The sequence below is a fragment of the Eretmochelys imbricata genome, chromosome 5 (assembly GCF_965152235.1).
Source record: "Eretmochelys imbricata isolate rEreImb1 chromosome 5, rEreImb1.hap1, whole genome shotgun sequence".
NCBI lineage: Eukaryota > Metazoa > Chordata > Testudines > Cheloniidae > Eretmochelys > Eretmochelys imbricata.
In genome coordinates, this window is record NC_135576.1 from 45,646,452 (window position 1) to 45,666,015 (window position 19,564).

General features: G+C 44.4%; 1 protein-coding gene across 3 annotated transcripts in view; it reads left to right on the forward strand.

Annotated features, from left to right (window-relative positions):
• Positions 1–19,564, forward strand: part of AP3B1 (adaptor related protein complex 3 subunit beta 1) — a 339,716-nt gene that overhangs the window by 29,483 nt on the left and 290,669 nt on the right. For all 3 annotated transcript variants that reach the window (XR_013346132.1, XM_077816999.1, XM_077816998.1), the window contains exon 2: positions 14,513–14,588. Coding sequence is in view for 2 of the 3 variants with exons in the window: in XM_077816999.1 (XP_077673125.1) it covers positions 14,513–14,588 (76 nt within the window). In the remaining variant the exon portion in view is untranslated. The remainder of the gene's footprint in view (positions 1–14,512; positions 14,589–19,564) is intronic.

The following is a 19,564-nucleotide window of genomic DNA, read 5'->3' on the forward strand; positions in this document are numbered from 1 at the left end:
CTTAGGGCCCTATTTTCCATATTATGATGATATAAAGTAAATGCTTAATTTAGCACTTAAATGCCATTTTGATAGGAGACACAGCAACACCAGTGGGAAGGGTCCATATTCTGAGTTATGGTCTATCTATACAAACATTCCAAAAATCATTCAGTGTAAGTTAAAAAGCAATTTTGTAGTGATAGGGACAGGAGACTGTCAATCTAAAGCAGGGGTCGGCAACCTTTCAGAAATGGTGTGCCGAGTCTTCATTTATTCATTTTAATTTAAGGTTTCGTGTGCCAATAATACATTTTAACGTTTTTTAGAAGGTCTCTCTCTATAAGTCTATATATTATATAACTAAACTATTGTTGTATGTAAAGTAAACAAGGTTTTCGAACTATTTAAAAAGCTTCATTTAAAATTAAATTAAAATGCTGATCTTATGCTGCTGGTCCGCTCAGCTCGCTGCCAGCCTAGGGTTCCGTTCACCTAGGCCGGCAGCGGGCTGAGCGGGGCCTGTGGCCAGGACCCTGGCTGGCAAGGGGCTGGCACCCAGAACCCCAGACTGGCAGTGGGCTGAGCGGGGCCAGTGGCTGGGACCCCAGACCCGCGGTGGGCTGAGCGGCTCAACCCGCTGCTGCTCAGCCCGCTGCCGGTCTGGGGTTCCGTCCGCCGGCCCCACTCAGTCCGCTGCCAGTCTGGGATCCTGGCCCTGCCCATATAGAGTGGGTACCTACCTTCTCCCTGGTTCTAGCCCATTCTCTTCCTCTCTGCACTGAGCTGAAGGTGGGAATGCACTGAGCACAGGGCTGGAGGTGAAGGAGCAGGCTGGGGGTTGGGGTGTAGGGTCTGGCCAGGAGCTAGAATGAGGGCGGGGACTCAGGGTTGGGGCAGGAGGTTTGGGGGTGGAGTGCTTACCTGGGCAGCTCCCATTTGGTGCAAGGGGTGCAGGTGGGAATGTCAGGGAGTGGGGGGTGGGTGCAGGAACTCCCATTTGGTGCAAGGGGTGGGGGTGGGAATGTGGGGGGTGCAAGAGTCAGGATATAGGGTGTGGGCAGGTGTGAGGGGGTGCAGGAGTCAGGGCAGAGGGCTGGGGGCATGTGAGGGGGGTGCAGGAGTCAGGGCAGAGGGCTGGGGGCATGTGAGGGGGCACAGGAGTCAGGGCAAGGGGTGTGGGGGGGCTGGGTATGTGTGAGGGGTGCTGGAGTCAGGGCTGGGGTCGTGGGGGGTGCAGGGGTCAGGGCAGGAGGCAGGGGGTGTGCAGGAATCAGGGCAGAGGGTTTGGGGTGTTGGCTGGGGTTGTGGGGGGGTTCCCAGCCCCTTGCCCTGAGCAGCTCACAGCAGGGGGCTGGAGGGGATATGCCCTGATTCCACCCCCCCTTCCCCAAGGTCCCATCCCCACCTCTTCTCTGCCTCCTCCAGGGAGCCGAGCCTCGCTGCTCCGGCTCCACTTCTCCCCCTCCTCTGAAAGGGCCATCAGCTGGTCGGTGGCAGGGAGGGAGAGGAGGAGGGGCAGGAACCCAGCATGCTGAGGGAAGAGGCGGGGGAGGGAGGAGCTTGCCTGCTCTGCAGCAGCAGCTGGCAGGACCAAGCTTCTTTTCCATGCCCCCGCAGGGGGGGAGAAGAGTGGGCCGGCGTGGGCAGGATTTTTAATGGCACGCTGCCGCCTGCCGGGGTCCCAGCCTAGGTTCTGCAGCGGGCTGAGCGGGGCAGGCAGCAGTGTGCCATTAAAAATCGGCTCGCGTGCCGTCTTTGGCATGCATGCCATAGGTTGCCGACCCCTGATCTAAAGTAAATTTAGGAGTACTACCATCTTGCTTAAGTTAATCCTTTTCATCCATGAAACCAGCAGGCCTGACCATCTTTAAAGCCTAGTTTAACTGAACCAGCTGGAGAATAACTTCCCCTAGATAACTAAAGAATAGTGTGGTATTCTGGGTATTAAACTTTCCGCGACTAGAGGCAATGTTGAGGAAAGAACATGGGCAAATGTGAGGGGTAGATGTATCAGGAACAGCGTTTAGATTTTTCTGAAATATACTTACAGATTGATTACCATAAGCCTTAAAAGTCAGCATAGTCTGTGCAATGGGTAGTAGGGCATGCTGTGGGATCAACATAGGGAGGCTGTATCCTTCAGAGAAGGGACTTTGTGCTTTTGATTAAAAAAAAAAAAATTCTGGTAACATCTAGCTGCCCCAATCAGCATCTGCATCCTATTATGCTAGGAATGCCAAGAACCAAAAAGCATAAAGGTGATGAGGGGGGTAGCAAAGGACCGACGCTTGGTCAAAAAAAAAGAAGAGTATTTAGAGTTTTAAAGCTCTTAAGATACAACGGCATTTGCTCCAATCCCTCAGACAGAGACAAACACCTATGAGATCTCTATCAAGCATTCTTAAAACTACAGTACTCACCTGCTGAAGTGAAAAAACAGATTGACAGAGCCAGAAGAGTACCCAGTAGTCACCTACTACAGGACAGGCCCAACAAAGAAAATAACAGAACGCCGCTAGCTGTCACCTTCAGTCCCCAACTAAAACCTCTCCAGCGCATCATCAAAGATCTACAACCTATCCTGAAAAATGATCCCTCACTCTCACAGATCTTGGGAGACTGACCAGTCCTCACTTAGAGACAGCCCCCCAACCTGAAGCAAATACTCTCCAGCAACCACACACCACACAGCAAAAACACTAACCCAGGAACCTATCCTTGCAACAAAGCCTGATGCCAGCTCTGTCCACATATTTATTCAAGTGACACCATCCTAGGACCTAATCACATTAGCCATGCCATCAGGGGATCGTTCACCTGCACATCTACCAATGTGATATATGTCATCATGTGCCAGCAATGCCCCTCTGCCATGTACATTGGCCAAACCGGACAGTCTCTGCGCAAAAGAATAAATGGACACAAATCTGACATCAGGAATCATAACATTCAAAAAGTGGGAGGAGAACACTTCAACCTTTCTGGCCACTCAGTAAAAGACTTATGGGTGGCAATTCTGCAACAGAAAAGCTTCAAAAACAGACTCCAATGAGAAACTGCTGAGCTTGAATTAATATGCAAACGAGATACCATTAACTTGGGTTTGATTAGAGACTGGGAGTGGCTGGGTCATTAATACATATTGAATCTATTTCCCTAAAGTTAAGTATCCTCACACCTTCTTGTCAACTGTCTAAATGGGCCATCTTGATTTTCACTACAAAAGTTTTTTTTCTCCTGCTGATAATAGCTCATCTTAATTAATTAGCCTCTTATAGTTTGGCAACTTCCACCTTCTCTGTATGTGTATCTATATTTCTTCTTACTATATGTTCCATTCTATGCATCCGATGAAATGGGCTGTAGCCCAAGAAAGCTTATGCTCTAATAAATTTGTTAGTCTCTAAGGTGCCACAAGTACTCCTGTTCTTTTTTGCAGATACAGACTAACACGGCTGCTACTCTGAATAAAAAGGTAACTTAGCCCTTCTGGTACATAGATGGTAGGAAATCACTGGAAATGCGAAGGTATACTTGTGTGTTGAATTAAAGCAGTGTCAAAAAAGTTTTATATTGTAGTTCTAGAATATTTTCGTGTGTAGTTTCTTATGGGGATTTTAAAACTTTTGAATTTCTCTTTTCTTAGAGAAAAGTCAAATCAGTTTGTGTTCCATATTCTTTCTACTTGTAGTGTAACAGAAAGCCGGCACTAGGCATAAGCAGACTAAGCAATTGCTTAGGGCCCCGAGCAGCTCCAGAGGGCCCCCTATTAATTATTAGTAAGACGTAGGTGTGTGTTGGGGGCCAAGGGGGAGAGCAAAAATATTCCTGTTTAGGACCTCCAATGAGGTAGCACTGGCACTGGTATAACAGCAAGTTGACTGAAGTAAAGTTTAAGTGTGGTTCACAGGGAGTTATTAATGCAGCTGAGTTTCCAGTAGTGAGGAATGTGTGTCTCTAACGTTTTTGGATACTAGGCCAAAAGGTACCTTGGATTGACACAGTGTGCAGTCATCTGTACTTTCTTTTGGTGCTGGGAAGTGGACATGAATCATATGAATGTTATTTTTCAAACTTCATGAACTGAAGAAAGTATTGTTTCAAAATAATTAATGAACACAAAAATGTAAACTGCATTTTTGAGGCTTGTGTTAAGCTTTTTTAGGGGGTCTGATTAAGGAACTGAAGTATTTCTTTGAATTTTAAAATTTCTGAGGTGGTGCAAATACCATTGCATTGCACAGCAACCGATAAAATGAAAGGCTGTAAAGTAATTGCCATGTATCATTGTTTGTTGAAGTCAGCTGATAAGACACATTCTTAGAGGAAAATGACCTTTGAGATTTATATAGAATTTTTTTAAAATTAAAACAGTGAAGGGAGTGGGTATCTTGTTATGTCACAAGAAATTTTTTTTAATTAGACTTCAGTATTGGTTGGTGTATGTAGGCTAAGTTAGCTGAGTACTGAACTTCAAGTTTTCTAAACTTGAAAGAATGGAACAAGGCTCATTATTGGCTAAAATTAGTGAAGCATCCTGCAATATTAGATCTGTTCTTGAAATGGCAGAGAGCCTCCAAGTTACCCTGAAACCAGAGCCTAGTGTAGAGGAAAGAGAGCTTACCAATGCAGTTGCTGATCAATATGAGCAAAATCTCACTGTGTAAGTATCTAATGCTTGCTAATCTTTTCCTCCCACTCTCAATTTCAATGCAAAATGCAGTCTAACTAGATAAGCAATTTCGAACTTAAATTGGCTTACTTGGTTTTTTCTTAATTTTAACAGTTAATACAGAAACACCATTTCCAAATAAATTAATCAAATACCATATATGTTTTGAAGTTTCTGAAGAATGAAGCAGCACCACATTGAAAAAAGAAACTTGGGGAGTAGGAAGTCTTCATCATTAGTTTTTATGGAATTTATGAACTGGCTTGTATCTTTTCTGTGTTGCATGTTAGAATATTTTCATTTGGTTTGTGTCCAGAGCACTTCTATTTCTAGAGGATATTGTTATGTTACACAGCAATACAGAAGTTTGCAGTGGAGGCAGCAGTGCATGAGAATACTACCAGACTCTGCTCAGCTAAATTGTGAATGATTTAGCCCCCCTACAAATACTGTTCATGTCATCCTCCGTAGCTTTGACCCAGCCATTCCTATTTACTATATCTGGACTCTCCAAGCTCAGATCTCACATTCGTGTCCCCAGAACTTGCAGTCCTACTTTCTTTGCTTGCTGCATAATGATTTTGATGCATCCTAAAAAGAATTCTGGGGCTTATTGGTGTATCAAGTACACAAGTATGAAGATAGCCACTTAATTTGGGGGACATTTAATGGTGCTGTAGTGAGTCAGACAACTGGAAAATACAGCTAAATAGCAGAAAACCTTTTTTTACAGTATGTTTTCTTTTTCATTAGAATAAGCATGTTGGTAAATGAGAGACTCCAGTTTGTTCAAAGTTATGGTGTGAGGGGTTAAATCTGTTTTAGGCCTGTTAATTTTTCATAGTAAATCATTTTTCATAAAACACTTAAATTCTCTGAAAAGTGACGACTTCATGTGGAAGCTGACAAAAAATAATCTCCTGCTAGTACAGTTTTTGTCTACTGGCTACCAGGCTCTTATTTCAGTGGAGTTTTTCTGACTAGTATACTGTTTTTGGTTTTAAGAACAACTTGCAACAGGCATTTCTCTGTTGACTAAGTGGGTGAAGTTTGTATGATTCTGCTGCTTTAGGGAGGAGGGGCAGGTTCTTTAAACTGCTGTTGTCTTGTAAAGTAGTAACTACTGTTGTTGAGATAAAGCGTTAAAGTGAATCTCCCTTGCCAAAAGTGGGTAAATTGATATCTAAGGCCTTGTCTACACTACCAAGTTTTGTCGCCAAAAACTGCCTTTTGTCGACCAATGCATGAATATACGCTGTGATGTGACTTTTATCAGGAAAAATGCCTGTTTTTGGTGACGAATACATCCACCCCAATGAGAGACTTACATCTTTTCCTCTACATTTTTCGTAACAAAGTGCCAGTGTAGACACCACACTTGATTTCATTGCTTTAATTGGCTTCCAAGAGGTGTCCCACAATGCCCATCGTGACTGCACTGGTCAGCGGTTTGAACTCCACTGTCCTGCATGTAAATGATGATCCACCCCATCTCTCCCCCAGAAGCCCCGGGAATTTTTGAAATTCCGTTTCCTGCTGGCTCGGCGTGGAGAGGTCTCATTGCATCTTCCAAGGTGACCATGGCAGATGCTCTACTGCTTGGAGCACTGCAGAGCTGTTGGATCTGATCAGTATATGGGGAGAGAAGGCTGTGCAGTCCCAGCTGCTCTTGAGCTATAGGAATTAAGATACCTACAGGCACATTTCTCAAGGCTTTTGCGAAAAGTGCTGTGATTGGGACATGCTACAGTGCAGAGCAAAGATAAAGGTCCTCAGGCAGGTGTACCATAAGGTGAGGGAGGCAAACCATCACTCTGGTGCTTCACCTAAGACCTGCCAGTTCTATAAGGAGCTGGATGCTATGCTCTGTGACGACCCCACCTCCATCCCCAAGAGCCTCATGGATGCTTCAGAGGGAATGTAGGCAGCAGAAAGAGGAACTAACCTGAAGAATGAAGTTATTGATGAAGAGGTGGAGTTAGATGAGGGTGTGCAACTCCTGGCGGGGTCGCCCAGTGGGACAAGCAGCCAGGAACTGTTCTCCACTCTGGAGGGGTCTAGCCAGTCTCAGCAGTTGCTCTCCGGGGAGCAAGAAGCAGGAGGTGAGACGCCGGGTAAGTGCCTGGGGTTTGTGTAGTGCAGAGGTGGGTTCATGGTATAGCAATGTGGGAGGCTGGCTGTGTTTCTGTGAGGTGGACATTTCCCTGTGTAGCTAATCAGTACAGTGGAACAGGGTGCTGATGCACGCCGTGATCTCATGGGAATCTTCCAGAGAGATCTCCAGGAAATTTTCCTGGAGGTACTCAGTAATCCTCTGCCAAAGGTTCCATGGCAGAGTAGATTTGTTCCTTCCCCCGTTGTAGGAAACTTTCCTGTGCTGTTTGGCAATCACTTGTGCAGGGACCAAAGTGGAAGATAGGCAAGCAGCATAGGGAGCTGGGCAGAAGCCACAAGATGTACCCTCATTGCCCTGCTTTCCCTTAGCAGTGAGATGTCTGCTAGAATGACCACCGCCTGTTGAAAAATGTGGAGAATTTTAGAATTTTTTCCATAGAATGTTGCACCACAACCCTTGCAGAGAGCATATGCTCTTTTCCCTATGTGGAGCGCCCCCCTCCCCCAACATTTACCAGGCTTTGACTGTTCGCGCCGATATGTGCCTGGCTAGGGTCAGTGAGAAAGTGATTGCAATGTTGCAAAAGGTGTATTTAACTGAAATGTTACAAGGCTCTGTGTGAATTTAACTATTGCGTTTCGGCTTGTCCCCTGTGCTTCACCAGATGTGGCTTTTAGGAACATGCCATGCACCACTGCCAAGCATCTCTGCCAGATAAGAAAGCGCCCAAGATGCAGCAAAGAAGACATGTTCTTCTTTAAGTACTTGTTCATGTCAATTCCAATCAGGTGTGTGCATGTCGCATGCATGAGAATCAGAAGATTTTCCCCTAGCAGTATTCATAGGGTTGGCCTGGGCACCCCCTGGAGTTTCCTTTGGGGGGCTTGTAAAATCTGAAGAGGTTTCCACCCTAGGAGCTTAAAGGACCGAGATCAGCACCTCCGGATTTTGCTCATGGAGGCAGTGCTCCAGCTGCAGTTAGAACCCAGTGCCGGGGAGCCAGCCCAAGCACTGCTTCCTTGGTGCGCAGTGTGCCGGCAATCTCAGCGCGTGAGCTGATGCCAAGGAAGAGACCCTCGGCACTGCCATGGCTCTGCCACACAGAATCCAGACCTCTGCGAGGCACCACTCTCAATCCCTGGGGCCCCAGAAAAAGAAGAGTTTGGACAGAGGGTGTTCCCCAACCAGGCCTAAGGATCAGGCGGTTGGTAAGCCTCCTTCTGGTGCACAGCCACCACGGGTCATGTCAACTCCTGACCCAGTGGGGGTCCAGTCGATTCTGGACCTTCATCGCTCACTGGCCCAGCACCAAGAAGACCTGCAGCACCACCCCCCCCCCCCCATGCTGGAGGCATTTGAGGCTGCATGGGACCTTCTGGCACTTACGGCACCAGCCTCTCCTCCAAGATGGGAGAGGTCGCTGGCACCCATTTGGGCCCTAGTGCAATCGATGGGCAAGCTGGTGATGGTGGCAATATGCATACATCCCTGATGCATCGCCCTCCACACCAGCCACTCACGTGGTGGAGCTGTTCGGTCCACCAGTTTGCAGCACCCATCACTGGCACAGAGGGACTCCGTTCCTCCATGGTCGTCCCAATTGGAGACCTCAGAGTCAGAAACAGAGTCATCGAACTCCAGTAGGAGCAGGAGGTCCCACTCCCACCAAGAACGCCAACTCTACCCAGCACTGTTGCCGGGCCACTGGCAAGCTCCTCCGTGGCCATTCTGGACGCTTTGGGCCTATCATCAAAGCATGGGCATTGGTGGTCTCAGTGTCCTTCGGGCCACTGCTCACACATTCGGCTTTGGGGATTTCACTGGTGACTCAGCTGACCTGCATACCGGCATTGGCGCCAATGCCTATGGTGCTGACTGCGGCGCTGGAGGTCTTTACTCCTTGGAACCCCAGAAGGGCCAAGGGCATAGAGCAGGCTCCTATACCACTCAGCCTCTCATCTTCCTCCTCCCTGGATGAGGTGGTGGCTGGCATATCAACAGCTCCAGCCCTGGAGGACACCAGGGTCTTACAGCAGCTGCTGAGATGGGTGGCCCAGAGTCCCAATATTAAAACAGAAGAGGTGGTGGAGGAGACCAACCCGATGGTCGCTGTCCTTTCCCCTTCTGGGCCATCCCGTATCGCGCTGCTGCTGATCAAAACCATCAGCGAAGCCACTAAGACACTGTGGCAGACCCTGTCCTCGTTGTCACCCACCGTGAAAAGGTCTGAGCAGAGATACTTTGTCCCCCTCAAGGGGGTATGAACACCTATATATGCACCCCCTGCCAGACTCCCTGGTAGTGGATGCGTCCAACCAGCACGAGTGCCAGGGATACCAGGGGCCCTCCCTGAAAAGTCGAGAGGCCAAAAAGTTGGACCTTTTCAGGAGACAGGTTTACTCGAAAGGGGGGTTGCAACTCCGTGTACATGTGGAGCCTTGGCAAAGCTTACCGAATTCCTTCCCCCGGACTCTTGCGCAGTTTTCCGCGCTAGTAGAGGAGGGTAAACTAATTTCCTGGGCATCTCTGCAAGCAGCTTTGGATACAGCAGACGCGGCTTCCTGCACCATGGTGACCGGAGTGACCATGAGGAGGAGTTCCTGACTGCAGGTCTCTGGCCTTCCGTATGAGGTCCAGCAGACCAGCCAAGACCTCCCCTTTGAGGGTCAGACTTTATTTTCGGAAAAGACTGACTCTTACCTCCACAGCCTCGAGGACTCTAGGGCCACTCTAAAGTCCCTTGGCCTTCACACCCCTGCCAACCAGCGGAGGCATTTTTAACCACAGCCCCCGCCGAGGAGTTACCAGCCTCAGAATAGGCAGGAGGGTTCATGCAGGAGACTCTAGAAAGAGACCTCATCCTTCCTCTGGCCTGGGCTCTGGCCAGTCTAAACTGTTCTCAGGCCAAAAACAGGCCTTTTGAAGGTGCGCACAAGGATGGCGCACCAATGCAAAGACTGGATCCATCCCACCTTCCCTTTTCATCCCGTCTGTCCCCTTTCTTCATCCCTCTTCTTTTATTCCCGGTGTTTCCTAATACTGAAAGCCAAAGGCGGGCTCAGGCCCATCCTAGACCTGCGAGAGTTCAACAAGTTCATGAAGAAACTCAAGTTCCGCATGGTCTCTTTGGCCTCCATCGTCACTTCCTTGGATCCAGGGGACTGGTACACCACCCTTGACTTGAAGGGGGGGTACTTTCATATAGTAATCACACAGTCCCACAGAAGGTACCTCAGGTTGGTGGTCAGCTGCAGGCATTACCAGTTCCTAGTCCTCCCGTTTGGCCTTTCAGCAGTGCCGTGTGTGTTTACCAAGCATATGGCAGTTGTGGCTGCATTTCTGCACAGGTGGCAGGCACAGTTGTTTCCGTACCTTGGCAACTGTCTGATCCAGGGCTGCTCCAGGGTTCAAGTGGAAGAACAAGTTGACTTCATAAGAACAACCTTCGATGAACTGGACCTTCTCCTGAACATGGGGAAATCGACGCTGTCCCTGGTTCAGTGGATAGAATTTATTAGGGGTGGCACTGGTCTCGATGCAGGCCAGGGCATACCTCCTGGAATCAAAGTTCTGGGCCCTGGGCAACATCATTCAAGGTCTCAGGTAGTTTCCCACCACCACAGCAAGGAATTTCCTCCTTGTACCTATGCGGTGCAACATGCGAGACTCTGGCCACTCCGATCATGGTTAGCCTCAGTGTATCGGCCAGGTTGGGACAGTTTGGACAAGGTCATGACTCTGCCTTCTCCGGTCCTCGACTTCCTCCTGTGGTGGCTCGACCCACAGGTAGCGTGTGTGGGAGTCCCCTTTGCCAGTCCTCAGCCATCCCTCTCGCTGGAAGTGGTGTTAGGCATTCAGTAGGTTGACACTCATTCCCCCATACAGAACCAGTTTTGTAGCATGGTCTTATGGCATGTTTTATTGCTGTTGAACAGTAGAATAGTTGACAGCAGTGGAGATCAAGGAACTGTAACTACATATATTGAAGAGAAGACCAAGGATGACCTTAATAAGAATAATGTTGGTTATCACCCAGGTTAATTCTTTCTAGTCCATACTTATTTTTCTCTCCACAAAATAAATAGTCATTATTCTAAGACCCACACTATCCAACTGGATCTCTTCTTGATGTGCTTTCACCACTGTTGTCACAGTCCATATCCATCACTTTCACTGGTGTCATAACCATACAGCTAAGGGTAGCCTAGAATTCCTCCTTACCTGTAAGGGGTTAAGAAGCTCAAATAATCTGGTTGGCACCTGACCAGAAGGACCAATGGGGAAAGAAGATACTTTCAAATCTTGGGGGGAGGAGGAGGAAAGGCCTTTTTGTGTGTGTGTTCTCTTGGGAAGCAGAGAAGCATCAGGTCAGAAAACGCCTTCTCCTATAAACCATCCTAAAAGTCTCTCATATTACAAAAATTTAAGTAAAAGCCAGGCAAGGCATGTTAGATTATCTTTTGTTCTGCTTGTGAATTTTTCCTTTGCTGGGGAGAGGTTTATTCCTGTTTTTTGTAACTTTGAAACTAAGCCTAGGGGAAGTTCTGTTGTGTTTTTGAATCTTTTGTTACGCTGTAAAGTTATTTTCCATCCTGATTTTATAGAGGTGATTTTTACCCTTTTAAAATAAAATCCTTCTTTTAAGAACCTGACTGATTTCTCTATTGTCCTAAGACCAAGGGGTTTGGGTCTGTGATCACTCAGTAGCCAATTGGTTAGGATAGTATTCTCAAGCCTCCCCAGGAAAGGGGGTGTAAGGGTTTGGGGGGTATTTTGGGAGAATAGGAACTCCAAGTGGTCCTTTCCCTGATTCTTTGTTAAATCACTTGGTGCTGGCAGCGTACCGTCCAAGGGCAAAGAATTTGTGCCTTGGGGAAGTTTTAACCTAAGCTGGTACAAATAAGCTTAGGGGGTCTTTCATGCTGGTCCCCACATCTGTACCCTAGAGTTCAGAGTGGGGAGGGAACCCGGACAGCTGTGTGCATAGCATTGCAAAAAAGTGTGTGATTGACAAAAGTAAGCAGTAGGAAGATAACTTTCATGGCTGAAAGGTTTTTCAGCTTCTGGGGCCTTTAGAGTCTATGCACATGGATTTTTATAGTTGAACAACTCCTATAGTACTTCCGTTACAGCCCTGGTAGAGCTCACCAGGCTTCTCTTTTTGGATCTCAACACTGGATCAGTGTGCTTTTAAGTTTCCTTTCAGTCTGGTCTGGGTAGGTTCAAAGCACAGTTCTTCCCTTTGTGTCAGGCTCACTACAAAAGTTACATAGTCTGTGCCCTTCTCTGAAGTGGGACTCCACGGTTCAATTACACAAGACAAGTGCTGAGCCTCAGTAATTTTAAGAACACCCTTTCCCAGAGCTGCATCTTTGTGAGCACTCTGGTTTACAGTTTATCCCTGCAGGGGGAAGCATGATATTTGAAACAAATACAGACTTTGTAGAAAGATTTCTGAAACAATCAGTTTACTTGAGACTGCACAAAAGAGAGATGTAAGCAAAATAAGGAACACCTGCACATAATTCCCTGCCTCAGTTTCCTCAACACTCTTCAGTGTTTTTTGGGATTTGGGTCAATTTTTTTTCAGTGTTCTAAGTCCCCTTTTCTGGTCTGCAATCCACCAGCTCCTTCAAATCATGGAGTCTCCTCCCTGATCCCTGTAGCTAGCTTTCTTCAGCTATGTCTGGTCCAACAATCAAAAAGCTCCCTCTCCTTCTGAAATGTGCCACTTTGTGTTCCCCTTTGTCGAACCTCTCAGTTTACGTGGTTTTAAAGGACTGTACCTATACTTCTGTTCCTTTGTTCCTCCTCTGTGAAATTTTACACTCCAGGTCTCTAGAAGAGAAAGGCGAGAGCTGCTTTCACGTAGGTTGTAGCTACCTCTTTGTTCTGCCAGGGCCTGAATTATTCACTTCTTGGTAATCCCTAGTAACTGTCTCATTCAGAGGCATGCAGTGTAATTGTAGCCATGTTGGTGCCAGGATATTAACGAGACAAGATGGGTGAGATAATAATTTTTATTAGACCAACATCTGTTGGTGAGAGAGACCAGCCTTTGAGACACAGGGAGCTCTTCTTTGGGAGAGGTACTCCCTGCCTCACAACAAAAAGCATGCTGGAACAGATAATTTTGCATAAGTAGTTAGCACATATCCTAAGGGATCATTCAAGGTAGGGTGGCCTGTTAACACCTCTGCAGTCAGGACAAAAAAAGTGGGTCAGTGGGTTACAGATTGTTGTAATAAGTCGTAAATCCGGTGTCTCTGTTCAGTCCATAAATAATGAATTTAAGTGCCCAGGCTTGTCTTTTGAAAGCTTTGTGCAGGTTTCCTTTGTGAAAAATGTTCACTTACAGATGATAGGATGTTTTTGTGTTTTATCATTTTCCTGTGCGATTTCATTCAAACCATCCATAGAGATTGTCTGGTTTCATCCCATAGTTGTTGTTGAGGGGGCATTTAGTGCATTGGATGAGGTGTACCACATGTTGTGATAGGCATGCTTAAAATCCATGGATCTTGAAAGGTGTTCTGTTGGGGAATATTGATCATTGTAGCAGTGGACATATGTCTGCAGGTTTTGCACCTGTTGTTTTGGCAGGGTGTTGTGCCACTTTGAGTTGGTGTGTCCTGGTCTGTGGGGAGCTTGTTTGAAGGCCAGAAGTGGGTGTTCAGGAAAGATTTCTTTCAGGATGTGGTCCCCATCAAGTATGGGTTGTAGTTGTTTGATGATGCCCTGTATAGGTTCTGTTATGGGATGCTATGTGTGGTCAAAGGGGGTTTTGTTTGTGTATTGAAGATGATTCTGTCTGGGTATTTGAGTGTCCCATTGGTTCAGAAGTTGATGCTTGGGCACCTCTGTGTGTCTTCTTAGCACAAGGAGTTTCTCTGGAAAGAGGTTTACTCACTCAATGCTACCTACTTGATTTCAAGGAGTTAATTTTCATAAAAACTTCTCATGTTTCTCATATTTTCTGAAGGGTGTGTGTGTGTGTGTGGTGATGGAGGGGGACTGCAAATCAGTGGAGTCTGGAAGGGTGCCGGATACTTGGTAATGGAGAAGGGAGCTTGTCTCCAGTTGAAATCCAGACTAGAGGGAAAATTAGTCTGGCATTTCTACGGTATTTTAAATTAGGTGGTGGTCATTATAGATCCTAGAAGAGGAGGTGTCAACATCAGACAATCAGATGTGGTGCTAATTAACATCCTTATTGGCAACTTTTGCAAAGAGGCTGGTGACTAATTAATTTGAACTATTGTATCATCTTGAGCTGGGCCTATTAGTCCAGGGTGAGGCCTGCTGGCAGGTTAGTGATGAGGAATCTTGTGCTTTTGCTAGAGTTCAACAAATACTTTGGGTATAGAAGGTTTAATTCTTCATAGCTATCAATCTGTCATTTTTCAGAGCAGTGGTTGATACAATTTAAAAGGGATGGGGAACACTTCGCATTCGTTATTACTAAAATGCAGTAATAATATGTAACTAAAGACTGTTTCCCAAATTGGATGTAATGGTAACATACTAATCATCTTTCAGAGCTTGATTTTGATTGTTACTTCTAGCATTATCTTGTATAAGTGGCAGCTCATCACAGAATTAATAGTTTGAGCAAGAAATTTGTCCCATATACTGACTTAACTGTTGCTTCTTGAAAACCAGTTTTATAAGACCATAAAATGATGCTTTTGATTTACAGTATTGAATTTTCTAATCCTTTTTTTTCTTAACTTCCACTGTAGGAATGAAGACCTAAAGCAAATGTTGGAAAGTAATAAAGATTATGCTAAGTTGGATGCTATGAAAAGGATTGTTGGGGTATGTGAAATACAAAGAGTTTTTTTTTTTAATTTTTTTATTTTTATTTTTTTTGCCAATACATGTTAATGCTGGTTTCTCTCTTTGACTCCTTCACTACAGTATTTTAATATGTAAATAGTTTGAAAAGCTAGGGTGAAATGCTATTTTCTTTAAATATCAAGATGGAAAATTTAAAATGGATACAAGTACACAAATATTTCAATGACAGATGTGTGAAATGTTTCTATAAATGTGTAGAGCTGTGATATAAAAATGCAGGTATTGACTGTATTCTCCTTATTGTTAATGTCGCACAACTCCTATTTATGTCAAAGAAACACTCCAGTTATTTTTCTCAGATGAGTAGTCTGAAAAGCTGAAGGTGTTTCTTACTTGGAGTAAACTGAGAAATATATTTGAAATGTTTTTAACTTTATTTTTTGCAAATGATTATCAATCCACTATGTAATTTTCCCCCTAAAATATAAATAACTTTTTAAATTGACATTTGAGTCTACTGCTTCAGGTTTCAATTTAAGTTTAAAAAGTGGAACTGGCATCCAGTTTATTAGCAATTTATGCTTAATATTAAACAAGCATTATAGGTTTTTTGAGTGTTAAACCTGAATTACAAAAGTTTAAAAACTCATCTGTATACCTGTACATGAGATTCCCAAAACCGCTGAGTGTAAAGAGGTTAGACATTTTACTATGCTTGCTAAAGGTCTGCATTGGTATTTACAGTTGAGGTTAAGATTGCTCATTTAGGGGACAGAGGGAAATGACTTTTTCCTAGTCTAGACAAGGGCCAGGACTTCTGCATTTCCTCTTGATGGATTTCAGAGTAACAGCCGTGTTAGTCTGTATTCGCAAAAAGAAAAGGAGTACTTGTGGCACCTTAGAGACTAACCAGTTTATTTGAGCATAAGCTTTAGATAACCCACTCTAACAGAGATCTCTGGGAGTCTCCCAAAAAAAGTCTTGGAACAGCTAGAGCGTGTTTGTCAAGCTGCCTAGGGAATAGTTAGAGAAGAGACCAATTTATAGGATGTAAAGTTTTTTCTTTTTATCTGTAACTAAGTCAAAGGAAGTTTATCTTGCTGAGCTTCACAAATATTCAGGTTTCACAGTAACAGCCGTGTTAGTCTGTATTCGCAAAAAGAAAAGGAGTACTTGTGGCACCTTAGAGACTAACCAATTTATTTGAGCATAAGCTTTCGTGAGCTACAGCTCACTTCATCGGATGCATACTGTGGAAACTCCTGATGGAGTGTTTGATCAAACACTGTATTGTGGAAATGCTGACGTACTCTCACCTTGATAAGGTGACGAATTATAACATATGATCTGAATCATGGAACTAGAGTGGGTTATCTAGTACCATGATTCAGATCATATGTTATAATTCGTCACCTTATCAAGGTGAGAGTACGTCAGCATTTCCACAATACAGTGTTTGATCAAACACTCCATCAGGAGTTTCCACAGTATGCATCCGATGAAGTGAGCTGTAGCTCACGAAAGCTTATGCTCAAATAAATTGGTTAGTCTCTAAGGTGCCACAAGTACTCCTTTTCTTTTTGCGAATACAGACTAACACGGCTGTTACTGTGAAACCTGAATATTTGTGAAGCTCAGCAAGATAAACTTCCTTTGACTTAGTTACAGATAAAAAGAAAAAACTTTACATCCTATAAATTGGTCTCTTCTCTAACTATTCCCTAGGCAGCTTGACAAACACGCTCTAGCTGTTCCAAGACTTTTTTTGGGAGACTCCCAGAGATCTCTGTTAGAGTGGGTTATCTAAAGCTTATGCTCAAATAAATTGGTTAGTCTCTAAGGTGCCACAAGTACTCCTTTTCTTTATACAAATATTCAGAGGCAGTATATTATACAAAACTGTTTCTTTTGTTTTACTACCACTTGCTCGTTTTGAAAGAGGACTACTGTTTCTATCAGTAACTTCCTACAATCCACCTCAAAAGAGTGAATCCCTATTTCCCCCAAAAATGGTGATTAAAAGTGCTAGAGTTCTTGAAGCCTCAACCGTCAGAGGCTCAGAATATCTGTCCTTTTCCATTGAGGCATGTTGCAAAGAGCTTTATGTAGGTGAACATAAGCTTAAGGTCTAAACTGGAGGCAAGAGTTGGCTGAGGTGTAGGTGACAGATGATGTTAAAATTATATTGTCAAAGGCACTCTGAGCACAGGAACAGTCTTGTTCTGACTTTGTTGGCACTTCAGAAAGAGAGCAATAAAACTAAGTTTACTTTCAATTAGTAAAAAAAAAAAATAGAAATTTGATTAAATAGGGTGTTCATATCACAAGTGATGGTTTTTTAATCTTCCAAATACACGTTAATGCAGTAAAAATAACTTTGAGAATCATAGAGGTTTATAAGATTACAAAGAATTGCTATTTAGGAAAATTTAGATGTATATGACAACTAATATTTATAAATGCATTCTGTAAAATAACATCTTAATATTTCTTTTAAAAATCTGACTGAACCCCATGACAACCAATGTAATCTCCCTTGCAGCTTCAATAATAATCTTCCTGCTATCCTGATACTTGTCACCCCAAGGAAAAACTTTTGGAGAATATTTGAAGCTTGCAGTGTCCTGAAAGCGGCCTGAGCCTAGATTTGGAAAGATTTGGAGCTAGCAAACAAGTTCAAGTGTTTAGTACCCCTCTTGGAGAAACTTCTACTACCTGCCCCCTTACTACCAATTTTTTTATACAGAAAATAAAAAAAAAATTAAAAAAAACAGAAGCCTAACGTGTTGCATCACATGTACAGCATCTGTGTTGAACAGAAATGTGCACAGGACAGCATACAGGCATGGAGCTCCATCCTGCGTTCCTTGCAACATACTCAACTCCTGGTGCCTTCAGTAGGAGCTTTGGGTATACAAGACATACAGGTTTTGAGTTCCTAATAGCTATGCATAGCAGCTAAATTGGTATGATTAGACCTTAGTCCTGGAAAGCCCTATTATATTCTTTTGAGCTAATGATCCATGAACTAAAGAGAATTTACACTCATCATTATTACTTAATGAGTCAAAATACATACTTTTAAAAGATATTAAATGCATATCTACATGGTACACTGGAGCTATTATGGTTGGTCTGTTAACTAATGCAAGTTACATATATATTTTCTTGATAGGCTGTAACTATGTGGTAACAGTTCAAAACTAGATGATCAACCATATCTTTTTGCAAACTCTTTTCATAGCAAGTTGTTTGATGTCTTAGTAGTAATAATACTTAGCTCTTATATAGTGCTTTTCATCAGTAGATCTTGCCTCTTTAATGACCAGATGGGAACAGAATTTATTTCTTGTCTGGTCATTTGTCATTAGAACCACAGCCCTGACAGCCCACTCACCTTGTGAGGAGGACCCCTTTACATGGGCTCTTCTAGCTAAGATACTGGACAGAGGAGGTTCCAGAAATCCACCCTTCACTGTCTCTCAGAAATTGAACATGATTTAACCTCTCCGGGATGTTCTGTTTTAAATTCCCAGTGTTAAACAACAGGGTTGTAGTAAAATAAAATTTAAGATGAGAGAGAATTGGATTAAAATAAAATGGTATGCATGGCATCTAGTCTTCAACTCTGCAAAAGTTGGCTATATCTAGGGCCCTACCAAATTCACGGCCATGAAAAACACGTCACGGACTGTGCAATCTGGTCTTTTGTGTGCTTTTACCCTATACTATACCAATTTTATGGGGGAGACCGGAGTTTCTCAAATTGGAGGTCCTGACCCAAAAGGGAGTTGCAGGGGGAGCCACAAGGTTATTTTAGGGGGATCATGGTATTGCCACCCTTACTTCTGTGCTGCCTTCTGAACTGGGTGGCCAGAAAGCAGAGTCTGTTGGCTGGGCATCCAGCTCTGAAGGCAGTGCCCAGGCATCGGCAGTGCAGAAGTAAGGGTGGCAATGCCATACCATACCATCTTACTTCTGCACTGCTGCCTTCAGAGCTTGGCAGCTGCTGACTGAGGGCCCAGCTCTGCAGGCAGCAGTGCAGAAGTAAGGATGGCAATACCATAGCATGCCATCCTTACTTCTGCGCTGCTGCTGGCGGTGGCTCTGCCGTCAGAGCCGGGCTCCTCTGGCCACCTAGTTCTGAAGGCAGTGCTGCCACTTGCAGCAGCGCAGAAGTAAGGGTGACAGTATCACAACCCCCCTTACAATAACTTTGCAAAACTCTTCACCCCTCTCCCCCCAAGTCCTTTTTGGGTCAGGACCTCTACAACTACAAACAGTGAAATTTCAGATTAAAATAACTGAAATCATGAAATGTACAATTTTTAAAATACTGTGACCGAGAAATTGACTGAAATGGACCGTAAATTTGGTAGGGCCCTAACTATGTATTGTATTTTCTCTAACATTATCCTTTCCTCTCCAGCTTCTTCTTTTTTCCCTGACCCCTTTGTAATATGCTGCATATTTGAGACATTGCTCTTGTCCTCCTCCCTTTATAGTCTGACAGTCCCCCCCCCCCTTTTTTTTACGCATTCTAGTCGTCTTATAAAGCATGTGGGTCTAAGTTACATAAGCATTTCAACAATGTGTAATGTTTGCTCTCAGATAAGAACATAAGAATGGGCATACTGGGTCAGACCAATGGCCCATCTAGCCCAGTATCCTGTCTTCTAACAGTGGCCAGTGCCACATGCTTCAGAGGGAATGAACAGAACAGGGCGGTTATCAAGTGATCTGTACTGGTGTCCAGTCCCAGTATCTGGCAGTCAGAGGCTTGGGGACTCCCAGAGTATTGGGTTGCATCCCTGACTATCTTGGGTAATAGTCGTTGGTGGATCTATCCTCCATGAACTTATCTAATTCTTTTTTTTAACCCAATTGTATTTTTGGCCTTCACAACATTCCCTAGCAATGGGTTCCACAGGTTGACTGTACATTGTGTGAAGAAGTACTTCCTTATGTTTGTGTTAAACCTGCTGCCTATTAAA